Below are 12,058 nucleotides of genomic sequence, written 5' to 3' on the forward strand. Positions count from 1 at the left end.
ACTGTCTGTATCCTAGGATACTGTTTTACATCTCATTCAGTCCTGATGCCTTATCAACTTTTAAGTATAGACGGCCTATCCAATACCACCACCTTATCAATTTTAAACTCCTCCACTGTTTGAATAACCACCTCTTTCATCATGACCTGTGCAGCATCTTCTTTCTTGTAAAGGCAGAAGCAAAGTATTCATTTAATACCTTACACATACCTCCTGTCTCCATGCAGAAATCCCTTTTCTGGTCATTAATTGACCTGATTCTTCCTTTTGCCACCCTTTTACTATTTATATGCCTATAGATAACTGTTGGATTCCCTTTTATATTAGCTGCCAGTCTCTTTTCACATTCTCTCTTTGTTTAACTTATTTCCTTTATCACTAACCCCCCCCCCCCCCACCAAATGATATTCAGCCTGGTTCTCGGTTGTATTCGCCACCTGACATCAGTCATCAGCACACTTTTCCCTCTTTATCTTAATCTCTATCTCTTTTGTCATCCAGGGAGCTCTGGATTTCTTTGCCCTATCTTTGACTTTTGTGGGAATATCCCTTGACTCTGTCTGATCTATCTCCTCTTTAAAGGCAGCCCATTGTTCAGTTACCGTTAGTCCTGCCAACCTTTGATCCCAATTTATTTTGGTCAGATCCATTCTTACCCCATTGAAGTTGGCTTTGCCCCAGTTAATTATTCTTACTCTGGATTGTCCCCTGTCCTTTTCCATAGTCAACCTAAACCTTATGATACATTGATTGCTGTCCCTAAATGTTCTCTTACTGACACTTGATCCATTTGTACCCACCTCATTCCCAAGACCCAGTGTCTTCTTCGTTGTCGGACTGTAAATATACTGTTGTAGAAAATTTTCCTGAACACGCTCTAAGCACTCTTGTCCCTCTCTGCCCTTTACACCAATGTATATTTGGATAATTAACATCCACATTATAACTAGCTTATAATTCTTGCGCCTCTCTGTAATTTCCTTGCAAACTTGTTCCTCTACATCTTTCCCTCTAGTTGGTGACCTATAGACCACACCGAGCAATGTAATTGAGCCTTTTTTTGCCCTTACCTCTAGCCAAATAGATTCTGTCCTTGGCCCCTCTGGGACATCCTCTCTCCCCAACACTGCACTGTTCTCCTTAATTAATACTGTCACCCCTCCTCCTTTCTTTCTCTATTTTTCCCAAACATCTTGTATCCAGGAATATTTAATACTCAGCCCTGCCCATAAGGACTGCAGCAATTCAAGGAGAAGGACCCCACCATTTTATCTTGGTGATTAGGGATGAACAATAAGTGTCACACACATTCTAAGAGCAACTAACGCATCAAATGGGGCAGACATTCTGAGTTGCTGTCTTTCAGATGTAATGTTAAACTGAGGTTGCTTCTGTCTTCAAAGGTGGTCATCAAGGGTCCCATGGTGCTACTGAAAGAAGAATAGATAGTTCTCCGGGTGTCTTAGTCAAAGTTTATTCCCCAGCCATGAATACAAATGAACTTGACTTTCATCTCATTGGCTGTTTGCAGGATCTTGCTGTGTACACAGCAGATTGAAATCATTGTCTGTAAAGAATTTGAGGATGAGATAAGGGGCTATATAATTGTAAACTCTTTCTTTAGTTAACTTGTCTTCCACTACAGGTTGAAATAGTCTAATTTCTGATCTGAACTGATAGCCTCCTCATGATTAGGAATTGGTTATTGTCACTTATTGCCTAATTCCACACTGCATACCTACCTGTTACATAATATATTATAATATTATATTCTGTTTATCCTGCTACATCACTTTGATTAATTGTATCCATATTATGTGTCCTATCTGTCCACAGTTGCCCCTCAGATTGCCATGTACCCTGAAGACCCTGTAGAATGGGGACAGCCCAACACGCTGATCTGTCTGGCTGATGGGTTCCACCCTCCACACATCACTATGAAATGGAGAAGAAACAATGAAGAACTGACTGATGGAGTCAACATCACAGAGTACTATATAAAAATAGATTATTCCTCCCAGAGATTCACATACCTGAGTTTCATCCCAAGTCCAGGAGATATGTATTCCTGTCATGTGGATCATGAGAGTCTGGAGGAGCCAACAACTGTATTCTGGGGTTAGTATGGATTTGATTATCCAGGAATTGATTGCTGGTTTATAACAAGCAACTGTGTAATGCCCAAACTTCACTTCTTGTTGTTAAAAGGCCTCAATTTACATTTTTCACCTAAAAAGTCAACAGAATCCCATGTACTAAAATGTAATTAGTTTGACTGGTTGCTGAGCGAGTGTGATTAGGGCATTAATTGTAAACCCAATGTAGAGTCCAACAAAAATATCTCAACATCTGTAATTAAATCAAAAGTTGACTTTCACAGAATGAGTAGAAGTGGTTCATTGTGTAATCTTCAGCAATGAATCTCTGCTCAGTGTTGAACTTATCCAGTCATGGGTTCTGCAGAAAATATATGTAGAATAATACCATGAAAACCAACATCATGCCAGGTGCACTATGTGTCTGTTACATTTCTCTGTCCTGCATGTTCTTTATACTTTCAATTTTGTGGTTTAGATTATTCTCATTGGTGAGTTTTTCACTCAATTAGGGACTCCACACCATCTTCAGCAGTAATAAAGTCTAGAGCAGCCCAGAAAAGTGAGCAACAAGATTTATCTAATGCCGCCCCCTGTTTCTGAGAAGCAGACTATCACACCAAACCCTGTTTTAGGCTTTAACTGTGAACAAGTTAATTGAAAATTTGATGAACAAGTGATCCTTATGTATAATATATTCTATCTTGCACGGTGTTTCCCACAGTAAGACAGTGAATATAATATCTTCTTTACCTTTGATGTCTCTGTGTTCTTTCTCTGGCCTTCTTTTGCCCCTATCTCTTTCTTATTGCCTGCTTTCTCCTTAATTCTTCTTGCTTCCTCCACTCTCATGTTTTCTTGTTTTCTCTTTCTCTCTCTCTCTCACTCTCTCTCTCTCTCACTCTCTGTACACCACCAACAACTTTGAGGTTACGAAGCATATATGGCCATTGGTCCCTTCTCCTCCACCAAGGACTCAGCCTTTTCCCCACTCCTTTCTTTTCTCTGACCGTGTCCTGAGAAAATCAAAGTGTGATGTCACAAGGAAACAGGTAATTGATTGGTTGGTGAATTTTTTTTTCATTAACTTTTAAACTCAGGTAATTTATTCATAATTGAAAGCTTTTATTAGTAGCAGTAAGGTTTACTTGCAGTAGTAAAGCTTATTAGTAGAAGCCTTTATCAAATAAATTAATTGAGAAAAAAAAAATGACACAAAGATTAGCCGGGTGGTTAATAGTGAGGTTGAGTGTCTTGGGCTACAGGAAGATATAGACGGGATGGTCAAATGGGCAGATAGATGGCAGATGGAATTTAACCCTGAAAAGTGTGAGGCGATACACTTTGGAAGGAGTAATTTGACAAGAAAGCATTCAATGAATGGCATGACACTAGGAAGTTCTGAGGAACAAAGGGACCTTGGCGTGTGTGTCCATAGATCTCTGAAGGTGGAGGGGCATGTTAGTGGGGTGGTGAAAAAGGCATATGAGACACTTGCCTTAATCAATCGAGGCATAGATTACAAAATTAGGGAGGTCATGTTGGAGTTATATAGAACCTTGGTGAGGCCACAGCTGGAGTACTGTGTGCAGTTCTGGTCGCCACATTATAGGAAGGATGTGATTGCACTGGAGGGGGTGCAGAGGAGATTCACCAGGATGTTGCCTGGGATGAAACATTTAAGTTATGCAGAGAGGTTGGTTAGACTTGGGTTGTTTTCGTTAGAGCAGAGAAGACTGAGGGGCGACCTGATCGAGGTGTACAAGATTATGAGGGGCATGGACAGGGTAAATAAGGAGCAGCTGTTCCCCTTAGTTGAAGGCTCAGTCACGAGGGGACACAAGTTCAAGGTGAGGGGCAGGAGGTTTAGGGGAGATGTGAGGAAAAACTTTTTTACCCAGAGGATGATGATGGCCTGGAATGCGCTGCCTGGGAGGGTGTTGGAGCGGGTTGCCTCACATCCTTTAAAAAGTACCTGGATGAGCACTTGGCACGTCATAACATTCAAGGCTATGGGCCAAGTGCTGGTAAATGGGATTAGGTAGGTAGGTCAGGTGTTTGTCAAGTGTCGGTGCAGACTCGATGGGCCGAAGGGCCTCTTCTGCACTGTGTGATTCTGTGAATTAACACGTAATAAGGATGGGCAGGTGATGTGTTGCGGCTGCAGGTTCGATCAAGGTATTCAAAAGTGAATTGTATTGCTACCTGAAAAGGGAAAATGTGGAAGGTTATGGGGATAAGGCAGGGGAGTGGGGCTAGGTGGAATGCTCTTTCAGAGAGCCAGTGCAGACTCGATGGGCCAAGCAGCCTCCTGCACTGTAAAGATTCTGTGATTCTAGAGACATCAGGACACAGCTTAAGAATAAGAGATGTACTGTTTAAGACAGAGATGAGGAGAAATTTTTTCTCTCAAATGGTTGTTAGTACGTGGAATTCTCTTCCCTCAATAGCAGTGGAGTCTGGGTCATTGAACGCATTGAAGACTGAGTTAGACAGATTTTTGATTGACAAGGGAGTCAAGAGTTATGGGGGCAGATGGCAAAGCGAAGTTGAGATCACAACCAGATCAGCCATGATCCTATTGAATGACGGAGTAGGCTCAAAGGGCAGAATGGCTTACTCCTGCTCCTAAGTCCTGTGTTCCTATTTCAGTGGCTTGGAAAGGATGCAGAGATTTACCAGAGTTCAGGGATGTGGGACTTCAATTATATGAAGAGACTGGAGAAACTGGGGTTGTTTTCCTTAGAGCACAAAAGGTTAAGAGACGCTCATAGTTATGAAAAGTTTTGATAGACTAGATATGTAGAAACTGTTTCTAATGATAAGAGGTTGGTAACCACAGGGCACAATTTTAAAATAATTAGCAAAAGAACCAGAGAGGAGCTGGTTAGATATTTTGAACACAAGTTATGAAAAGGAGAATTGGATAAATAGTTGAAGGGGAAATATTGCAGGGCTAGGGAGAAAGAGGAGGGGAGTGGGACTAATTGGATAACTCTTTCAAAGAGCCAGCAATGGTATGATGGGCCAAATAGCTGCCTTCTCTGCTCTGAGTATCTCATATTCCTGCTCATAACTAGTTTCCCATCCCTGGTAGCATCTTGGTGAGCCTCCACTACTCTTCCTGTATGTTAATGTCCTTTCTCTGCAGATGGTGTTCTAACTGTGTCATACCAAAATTGTGTACAAATTTATCACCAGCAGTAATTCCCAACTTTTGGATCCTTGAGTGTGTGGCTGTGACTGTAGTGCATAGCGTAATGGACATGACCGTGGGTATACAAATTATTGATGTAGCTGACTGTTGAGTGAGACTCTCCACCAGTATTGTGAATTTGTTTAGTAGTCTCTCCACCCTGTTATGTTCACCTTGTGTTTCACTGTGAGGCACTCATTCCTTTCTTGTCTCTGTTTCTCTATACAGAACCCGAAGTGCCTGAGGAAAAGTCTGGTGCAGGGACAGTGATCTGTGCTCTGGGACTCACTCTGGGAATCATCAGTGCTGTTGTAGGGATCATCTTACTGATCAAAGAGAGACAGAGGCTGCAAGCTCAGCAACACGGCATCTAGGGGTAAGTACAGGGAACATAATCTGTGTAAATCGTTAACATTCCTGGAAGTAAGTTTCAACCAAAGCCCCTACTCCTCATTGTTCATCACTGAACCCCTGCAACTATAAACAGATATGGACAGGATTGAGCTTGGCTGTTGTATCCCTTGTTGACACTTTACACATGAAGAACCCTTACTTAGATAAGATGCACCTGAGAGCTGGCACCTTCGGGAGAGGAGGACACTTTCACCATCTGACATTACTTTGCAGTTATACCATAACACTGCAATAACGCTGGTGTTAAATAAATACTTTGCATCTGTCTTTACCAAGAAAGCAGATACTACCAAGGTCGTGGTGACAGGGAAGGAAACTCTGTTACTAGAAGGGTTCAAAATTGATAAGGAGGAATTGTTGGATAAAGTGTCAGTACTTAAAGTTGACAAGGCACTTTTTTTAAGTGTAGTCACTGTTGCAATGTATGAAACAGTGTGAAGGGTGAGCAGGAAGAGGAATTCCTAAAATATGTACAAGAGAACGTTCTTGATCAGTGAGTAACACCACTGTATACGTAATTCCAGTCTGCTTAGGAACAGGAATCAACCATTCAGCCCCTCGCACCTATTCCACCATCCAATGAGATCATGGCTTATCTGCGACCTAACTCCACACACCGGCTTTTGCTCCGTACCCCTTAATATCTTTGGATAACAGAACTCTATCAATCTCAGAATTAAAATTTAAAATTGATCTAGCTTGGTGTATGCGGAAGAGAGTTTCAAACATCTGCCACCCTTTGTTGTAGAGGTGTTTTTTAATTTCACTTCTGAAAGATCTGGCTTTAACTTGTAAACTATGTCACCTAGCCCTAGAATCCCCAGCCAGTGAAATAGCTTCTCTCTATCTACCTTACCTGTTCCCAATAATATCTTGACTATCTGATCGCTTCACCCCTTAACACTGTAAAGTCCAAATAATTTAACCTGAGTTTGTTTAATCTCTTCTCACAGTTTAACCCTTGCTGTCCAGGTATCATTCTCGTCAATCTACACTGCCCTCCCTCCAAGGCCAATATATCCTTCCTATGGTGAGGGGCCCAGAACTGCTCCCAGCATTCAGGTGTGGTCAAACAGGGCTTTGTAAAGCCCCTTGGATTCTTTTCCTCCAAATATAAAGACCAGCATTCCATTCACCTTTGATTATTTTCTCTACCAGTTCATAACATTTTAGTTGTCTCTGTACCTGGGTCCTCAAGTCATTTTGGACCTCCACTGTTTCTAGTTTTTCCCTCATTTAGAAAGCACTCCTACTATCCTTTTTTAGCTCCAAAATGGATGACCTCACATTTTCCTACATTGAAATCCATTTGCCACAGTTTTCCCCATTTACAGAATCATAGAATGGTTACAGCACAGAAAGAGGCCACTTGACCTGGCCCTCTGAGGAAATAATATACCTGGTGCCACTCCCCCTCCTTCTCCCCACAGCCTCATATTCTTCCTCTTCAGATAATAATCCAATTCCCTCTTGAATGCCTCGATTAAACCTGCCTCCACCACACCCTGAGGCAGTGCATTGCAGATCCACTTGCTACGTGAAAAAGCTTTTCCTCATCTGTCAGTATCGCTTTTTAATTTTACACTTCCACCTACACTGTCTACAATGCTGCCTATTTTTGTGTCATCAGTAAATTTGGATATGTGGTTTTCTATCTCATCATCTAAGTCTTTAATTAATACAGTGAATAGTTGAGGGCCAAAAACAGATTTTTGTGGGACATAGCTATTCATATTCTGCCAATTAAGAGAACATTCCCATTACCCCTACTCTGTGTCTCCTGATGCTCAGCATCTCCTAACAGAGCAATAATTTGCCTTCAATTCATGAGTTTTAACTTTAGTGAACAGTCTCTTATGAGGAACTTAACCTGCACCATTCCAGTTGACTTATGCTACATGAGCAGCATGGGAAGCAGTCAATGGCACACTGCACTACAGCTTACAGGTAGGCCTGCCTTGAGCAGCGCTACACGAATGAACTTTGTGTCCTATATCTTGTGAATGCTGTAATATTGAGCTTTCGGTCATCTTAATCTTAGTCAATCTCTGACCATTGAAATTCTATTTCAGGAATATCCCTATCAGATAAAACAACAAATATTTGTCAATGAGTCTGATTTCCACAAGACTCCTGTAATGGTTTATATAAAGCCAATACCTTTAGATGGAGCAATAAAAATCTCATTTTCAATTCTTCAGGACTTATTTTCTTTCTGTCTCTTGCAATTCCAACAAACACATTCCCCCTCCTCCATAGATGATTCCACCATCAATTCTTCATCAGTTGCCATTCTTGGCCTTATTTCCTCCTTTAGTAAAGCTGCATTGAAACAAAAAACATCTTTTGTGCCATAAAACTCAAGTTTATCCATGATTTGAAACTGCTCCCATGTGAAACAAAAACAGAAAATGCTGGAAAAGCTCAGCAGGTCTAACGGCATCTGTGAAGAGAGGAACAGAGTTTACGTTTCAAGTCCGTATGACTCTACAGAGTATTTTTCCAGCATTTTCTGTTTTTGTTTCAGATTTCCAGCATCCTCAGTATTTTGCTTTTTGCTCCCATGTGAAGCTGTTATTTCAATAGTCACTTTCTCAGCTTTAACCTCTAACTTTTAACTGTTTTTTGTTGTCATGTAACATGCTATTTAAATACAAGCTCTTTCTTACAGCCCAATTCTCATGTTTTAACACCCTCATGTACCATTGATGAATTAATTTATTTTATTCTGATTTTTCTTGTCTTTATTCTTTACTGTCTTGGTTCTGCCTGCACTGTTGCCTTTGGTTCTTCATCTTGTTATGATCCCAGCTGATGTTACTACTGAACAAGCCTTATCCCAGGGTGGAGCCTGGCTTAATAGATCATAACTTTTATTTTTTGTTTAGATATGTGGAGAGCGGCTACTGAACAGAGTCACCGGAGTCAGCTGATGAACTTTTAACAAAAAAAACATTTATTAAACCAGAAAAGATGAACTATATTACAACACTCCTTCACCCACAACTGTACCTTTACAGATATATACAGATTTGTGAGGATAACACAAGTTATAAAAGCTATCTTATACTCTAATGTCCACACTAAGTACAAAGTCCAGGTAAACCAATACATACCACACCCTGAAACCAAGTGATAGATGCCACCCAAAGAGATGCTACGGATAATTAAAAAAAATACTGTGCATGCTGGAAACCTGAAATAAAAACAGAAAATGCTGGAAAAACTCAGCTGGCCTGTCAGCATCTGTGGAGAGAGAAACAGAGTTAATGTTTCGAGTCCGTATGACTCTTCTTCAGATGCTATGTATCTCTCATAAACTCCACTCCCGCGCACCACCCCCGCCCCTGCCCCCGCCCAGACGCTTGTCACACCGTGAGACAACCGGCTTCACTGAATTCTGTCTTTCTCATGGGGGTTTCCAATCTCCACTCTTGAAGAACTCGTTTTGGAATCTTTCCTCAAACGACGCTTTCTCACAGACGCCTTCCACAACAGCAGTTTTTTCTACCTTGTGTTTGTTTTAACTCCCCTTCAAGAGTCTTAAACCTTATTAAAATGCAGACATCTCTTAAAGTAAAACTAAAACTCAAGTTCTCCCTTTACCATACCAATACAGAAATACAAGTCAAACTTTATTCCTAACACCCGCAAATACAAATATAACTTACTTAAACTACCTCTAATTCCTAACAATCTGAATGTTTAAACATTTATTAAGGGAAGAACTTCTACGTGCCAGGAGCACACATTGCAAAATTATGAACCCTCTGACTTAGATTTTCTATCTGTGACATTTAATGGATACTGGATCATGAGTTTGGTGTGTGCCATTCCCTGACATACACACAGCATGTACCAGAAGTGCTGAAGTAGAACATTTACAATTTTGAATAATCTGTTAATTGGTGTGGTTGGCTGTACTCGAGCAGGTCACACCTCTCCCAAGCTAGTAAACCTCAGTCTAGTTTGTCAGAGTTGGATCACTGATTCTAATCCTGTCCATCATGATATTATAACAGGTAGTGGTTTTGCCCTTTGCATGTGGTGAAGCTGCTCAGATAGATTTCATCAATGTTATTTATTTACATTCATATCGTATACATATTCCAGAATAAGCCCAAGTTACTGATGGGAGGATTGTGCAGGTAATAAGATAAGAAGTCAATGTACCCAGCTTTTGATGTATTTGTGATGACTTTCTTTTCAACTTAGATGGAAGGATTAGCCACACCATGAACCCGTCACTGTTGCACTGTGTCCTCTCACCTCTGCACTATGTCCTCTCATCACTTCTTGTGAAGCTGCAGGAAATTGAAACTAATTTCTGAACTCATGGAGCATTGAGTTATTCTTAATACAATTATGTCTTCAGAATTCATGATCATTTTTAAAATAATTTTCAAAGATAGACTAATTTGTTAGAAATATCTCCACATGAACAATGTCATTACGTTAAAATGTTTGTGGTGTCGCAGATTTCATTAAAGCTTGTACAAAGTTGTAAAAAATATACTTGTACTTGTATTTTTTTTGTTATAGTCGTACTTTCACCATCTAGTCCCAATAATCAGTTCACTGCAATGTTCTGTACAATCCTGTTTAACGGACTTTGCAGGATGACAAAGTCCTGCTGGATAATAATGGAGCTCCTTGTCACTCAGGTCCCAATGTTAACTCAGAGTGGAAACCCAGCTGGTGGGGATGAAGTGAGTAACAAACCTATCCCCCCCACTCCTGCCTGTTAACCTCAGCAGCATGAAGCCCAGTAGCCTTTAACTCACAGGCCTCATTTGCACATCCCCCAAAACCAGTGAGAAATGGAATGAAGACTATCACGAGGCCATTGGCTGGCACCAGAGATATCCAGCCCTCAAGTAAGTCACAAGGAGGCAGTTTTGGGAGGGACTTTGTAGTATAAATGTCTGGCAAATAAAGAGTTAATGTGGAACTGAGTACAGGTCTGTCCACAAAGTGATGTGAGAGAATAAATGACCCACACCTAGGAGTCAGCGTAATGTTGGACAGAGCCTTGTGTAGAAGCAAGCATGGAAACAGTTTCTAGCTTGGACCTTTACTGTACCTGTGCATATAGTTTCTAGTAGTTAATAAATACTTACTGTTAAAACTACCAAAAACTATGAATAACTTAATAAGACCTACCAAACTACGCTCAACACCTTACAACAGAGTTGTGATCAGAAAGGAGGCGGAGTATATGACTGGGAAAGCCGAAGCTTTCCTTGTGGGACCAGGGGATAGAACAGCAGTTTGAGGAAAGTTACGAAGGGTAGGTACATAATGCCAGAAGTCTTAGCCTTTGGTAATGGTACAGAGGAGGCAAAGATACAGTAGTGACGCTGAGTCAAAGGAGTTCAGGCTACAATACAAGGCTGCAGATGACCATGCAGAGAAGGTGGGATGAGGCTGTGGAGTGAATGAAAGTAAAGACAAGGACCAGGGAACAGGAATTGCTAGACGGAAAAAGACCAAGGGGTGGGATTTCCCACTCCTGTCTACGACGAATGTCATGGTGAGCAGGAGCAGAATATATCGCAAGACAAAAAAGCCAGTTTACATCGGTGAAAAAACAGGGTCCTATTATCCACTCCAGACTTCAGTGGCAGAGCATATTTCCTGACAGAGGCTCTGTAAGGGGCTGCAGGGTAAGGCCTCCACCAGGGGAGTGGGTGTGCAGGGCACCATCAACTCTGCTTGTGACTATAAAAGCTCCCTGGCAACAGGCACTGGGATATGTAAACAGGAAAGGCTTCCACTCAATCAATATCCAGCTGGTCTGCGACCACAAGAAACAAATCCTGCAGATTTATGCCAGATAACCAGCGAGCTGCCACAGATCCTACATCTTAAGTAAGTCACAGGTCCTGGCCATATTCAAGGGACCAGGGTTGGCTCCTCAGTGACAAAGGGTACCTCAAAGGGAGTGGCTGATAACACCTGTGCAGCCACAAAATGAAGCTGAGAGAAGGTACAATGATGCTCATACCACTACTTGAATATGAGTGGAGCAGAGCATTGGCATATTAAAGATGCGATTCCAATGTCTTGACAGATCTGGTAGAGCACTCACTCCAGTTCACTCCCCTGAGGGTCTCAAGAATCACTGTAGCTTCTTATGTGCTGCACAAATGAGGGAGGACTTGTCAGATGCCAAAATGGAGGAACTGCACGTTTCCTCTGATGAGGAGGACATCAAAAGGGATGAGGACGATGGGGTTGAGGAAACCGAGGCTGCAGGGGAAGATGCCATTGCATGGGCCAGACATGTCAGGCATATATGTGAGTCACTCATAGCCACTAGATTTCACAAGGAGGGTGACCAGTAGAACTG

At 41.5% G+C, this 12,058-nt stretch overlaps 1 protein-coding gene across 1 annotated transcript in view; it reads left to right on the forward strand.

The window, feature by feature from the left end:
- The window catches only part of LOC144695270 (H-2 class II histocompatibility antigen, A-U alpha chain-like), a 31,922-nt gene extending 21,707 nt beyond the window's left edge, over positions 1–10,215 (forward strand). The window contains exons 3-5 of the mRNA XM_078566185.1: positions 1,837–2,118; positions 5,521–5,668; positions 9,922–10,215. Coding sequence (XP_078422311.1) covers positions 1,837–2,118; positions 5,521–5,666 — 428 coding nt within the window. The 3' untranslated portion in view covers positions 5,667–5,668; positions 9,922–10,215. The remainder of the gene's footprint in view (positions 1–1,836; positions 2,119–5,520; positions 5,669–9,921) is intronic.
- The last annotated feature ends 1,843 nt before the right edge of the window (positions 10,216–12,058 follow it).

Source organism: Cetorhinus maximus, chromosome 21 (genome assembly GCF_964194155.1).
Source record: "Cetorhinus maximus chromosome 21, sCetMax3.hap1.1, whole genome shotgun sequence".
In the NCBI taxonomy this organism is placed as follows: domain Eukaryota; kingdom Metazoa; phylum Chordata; class Chondrichthyes; order Lamniformes; family Cetorhinidae; genus Cetorhinus; species Cetorhinus maximus.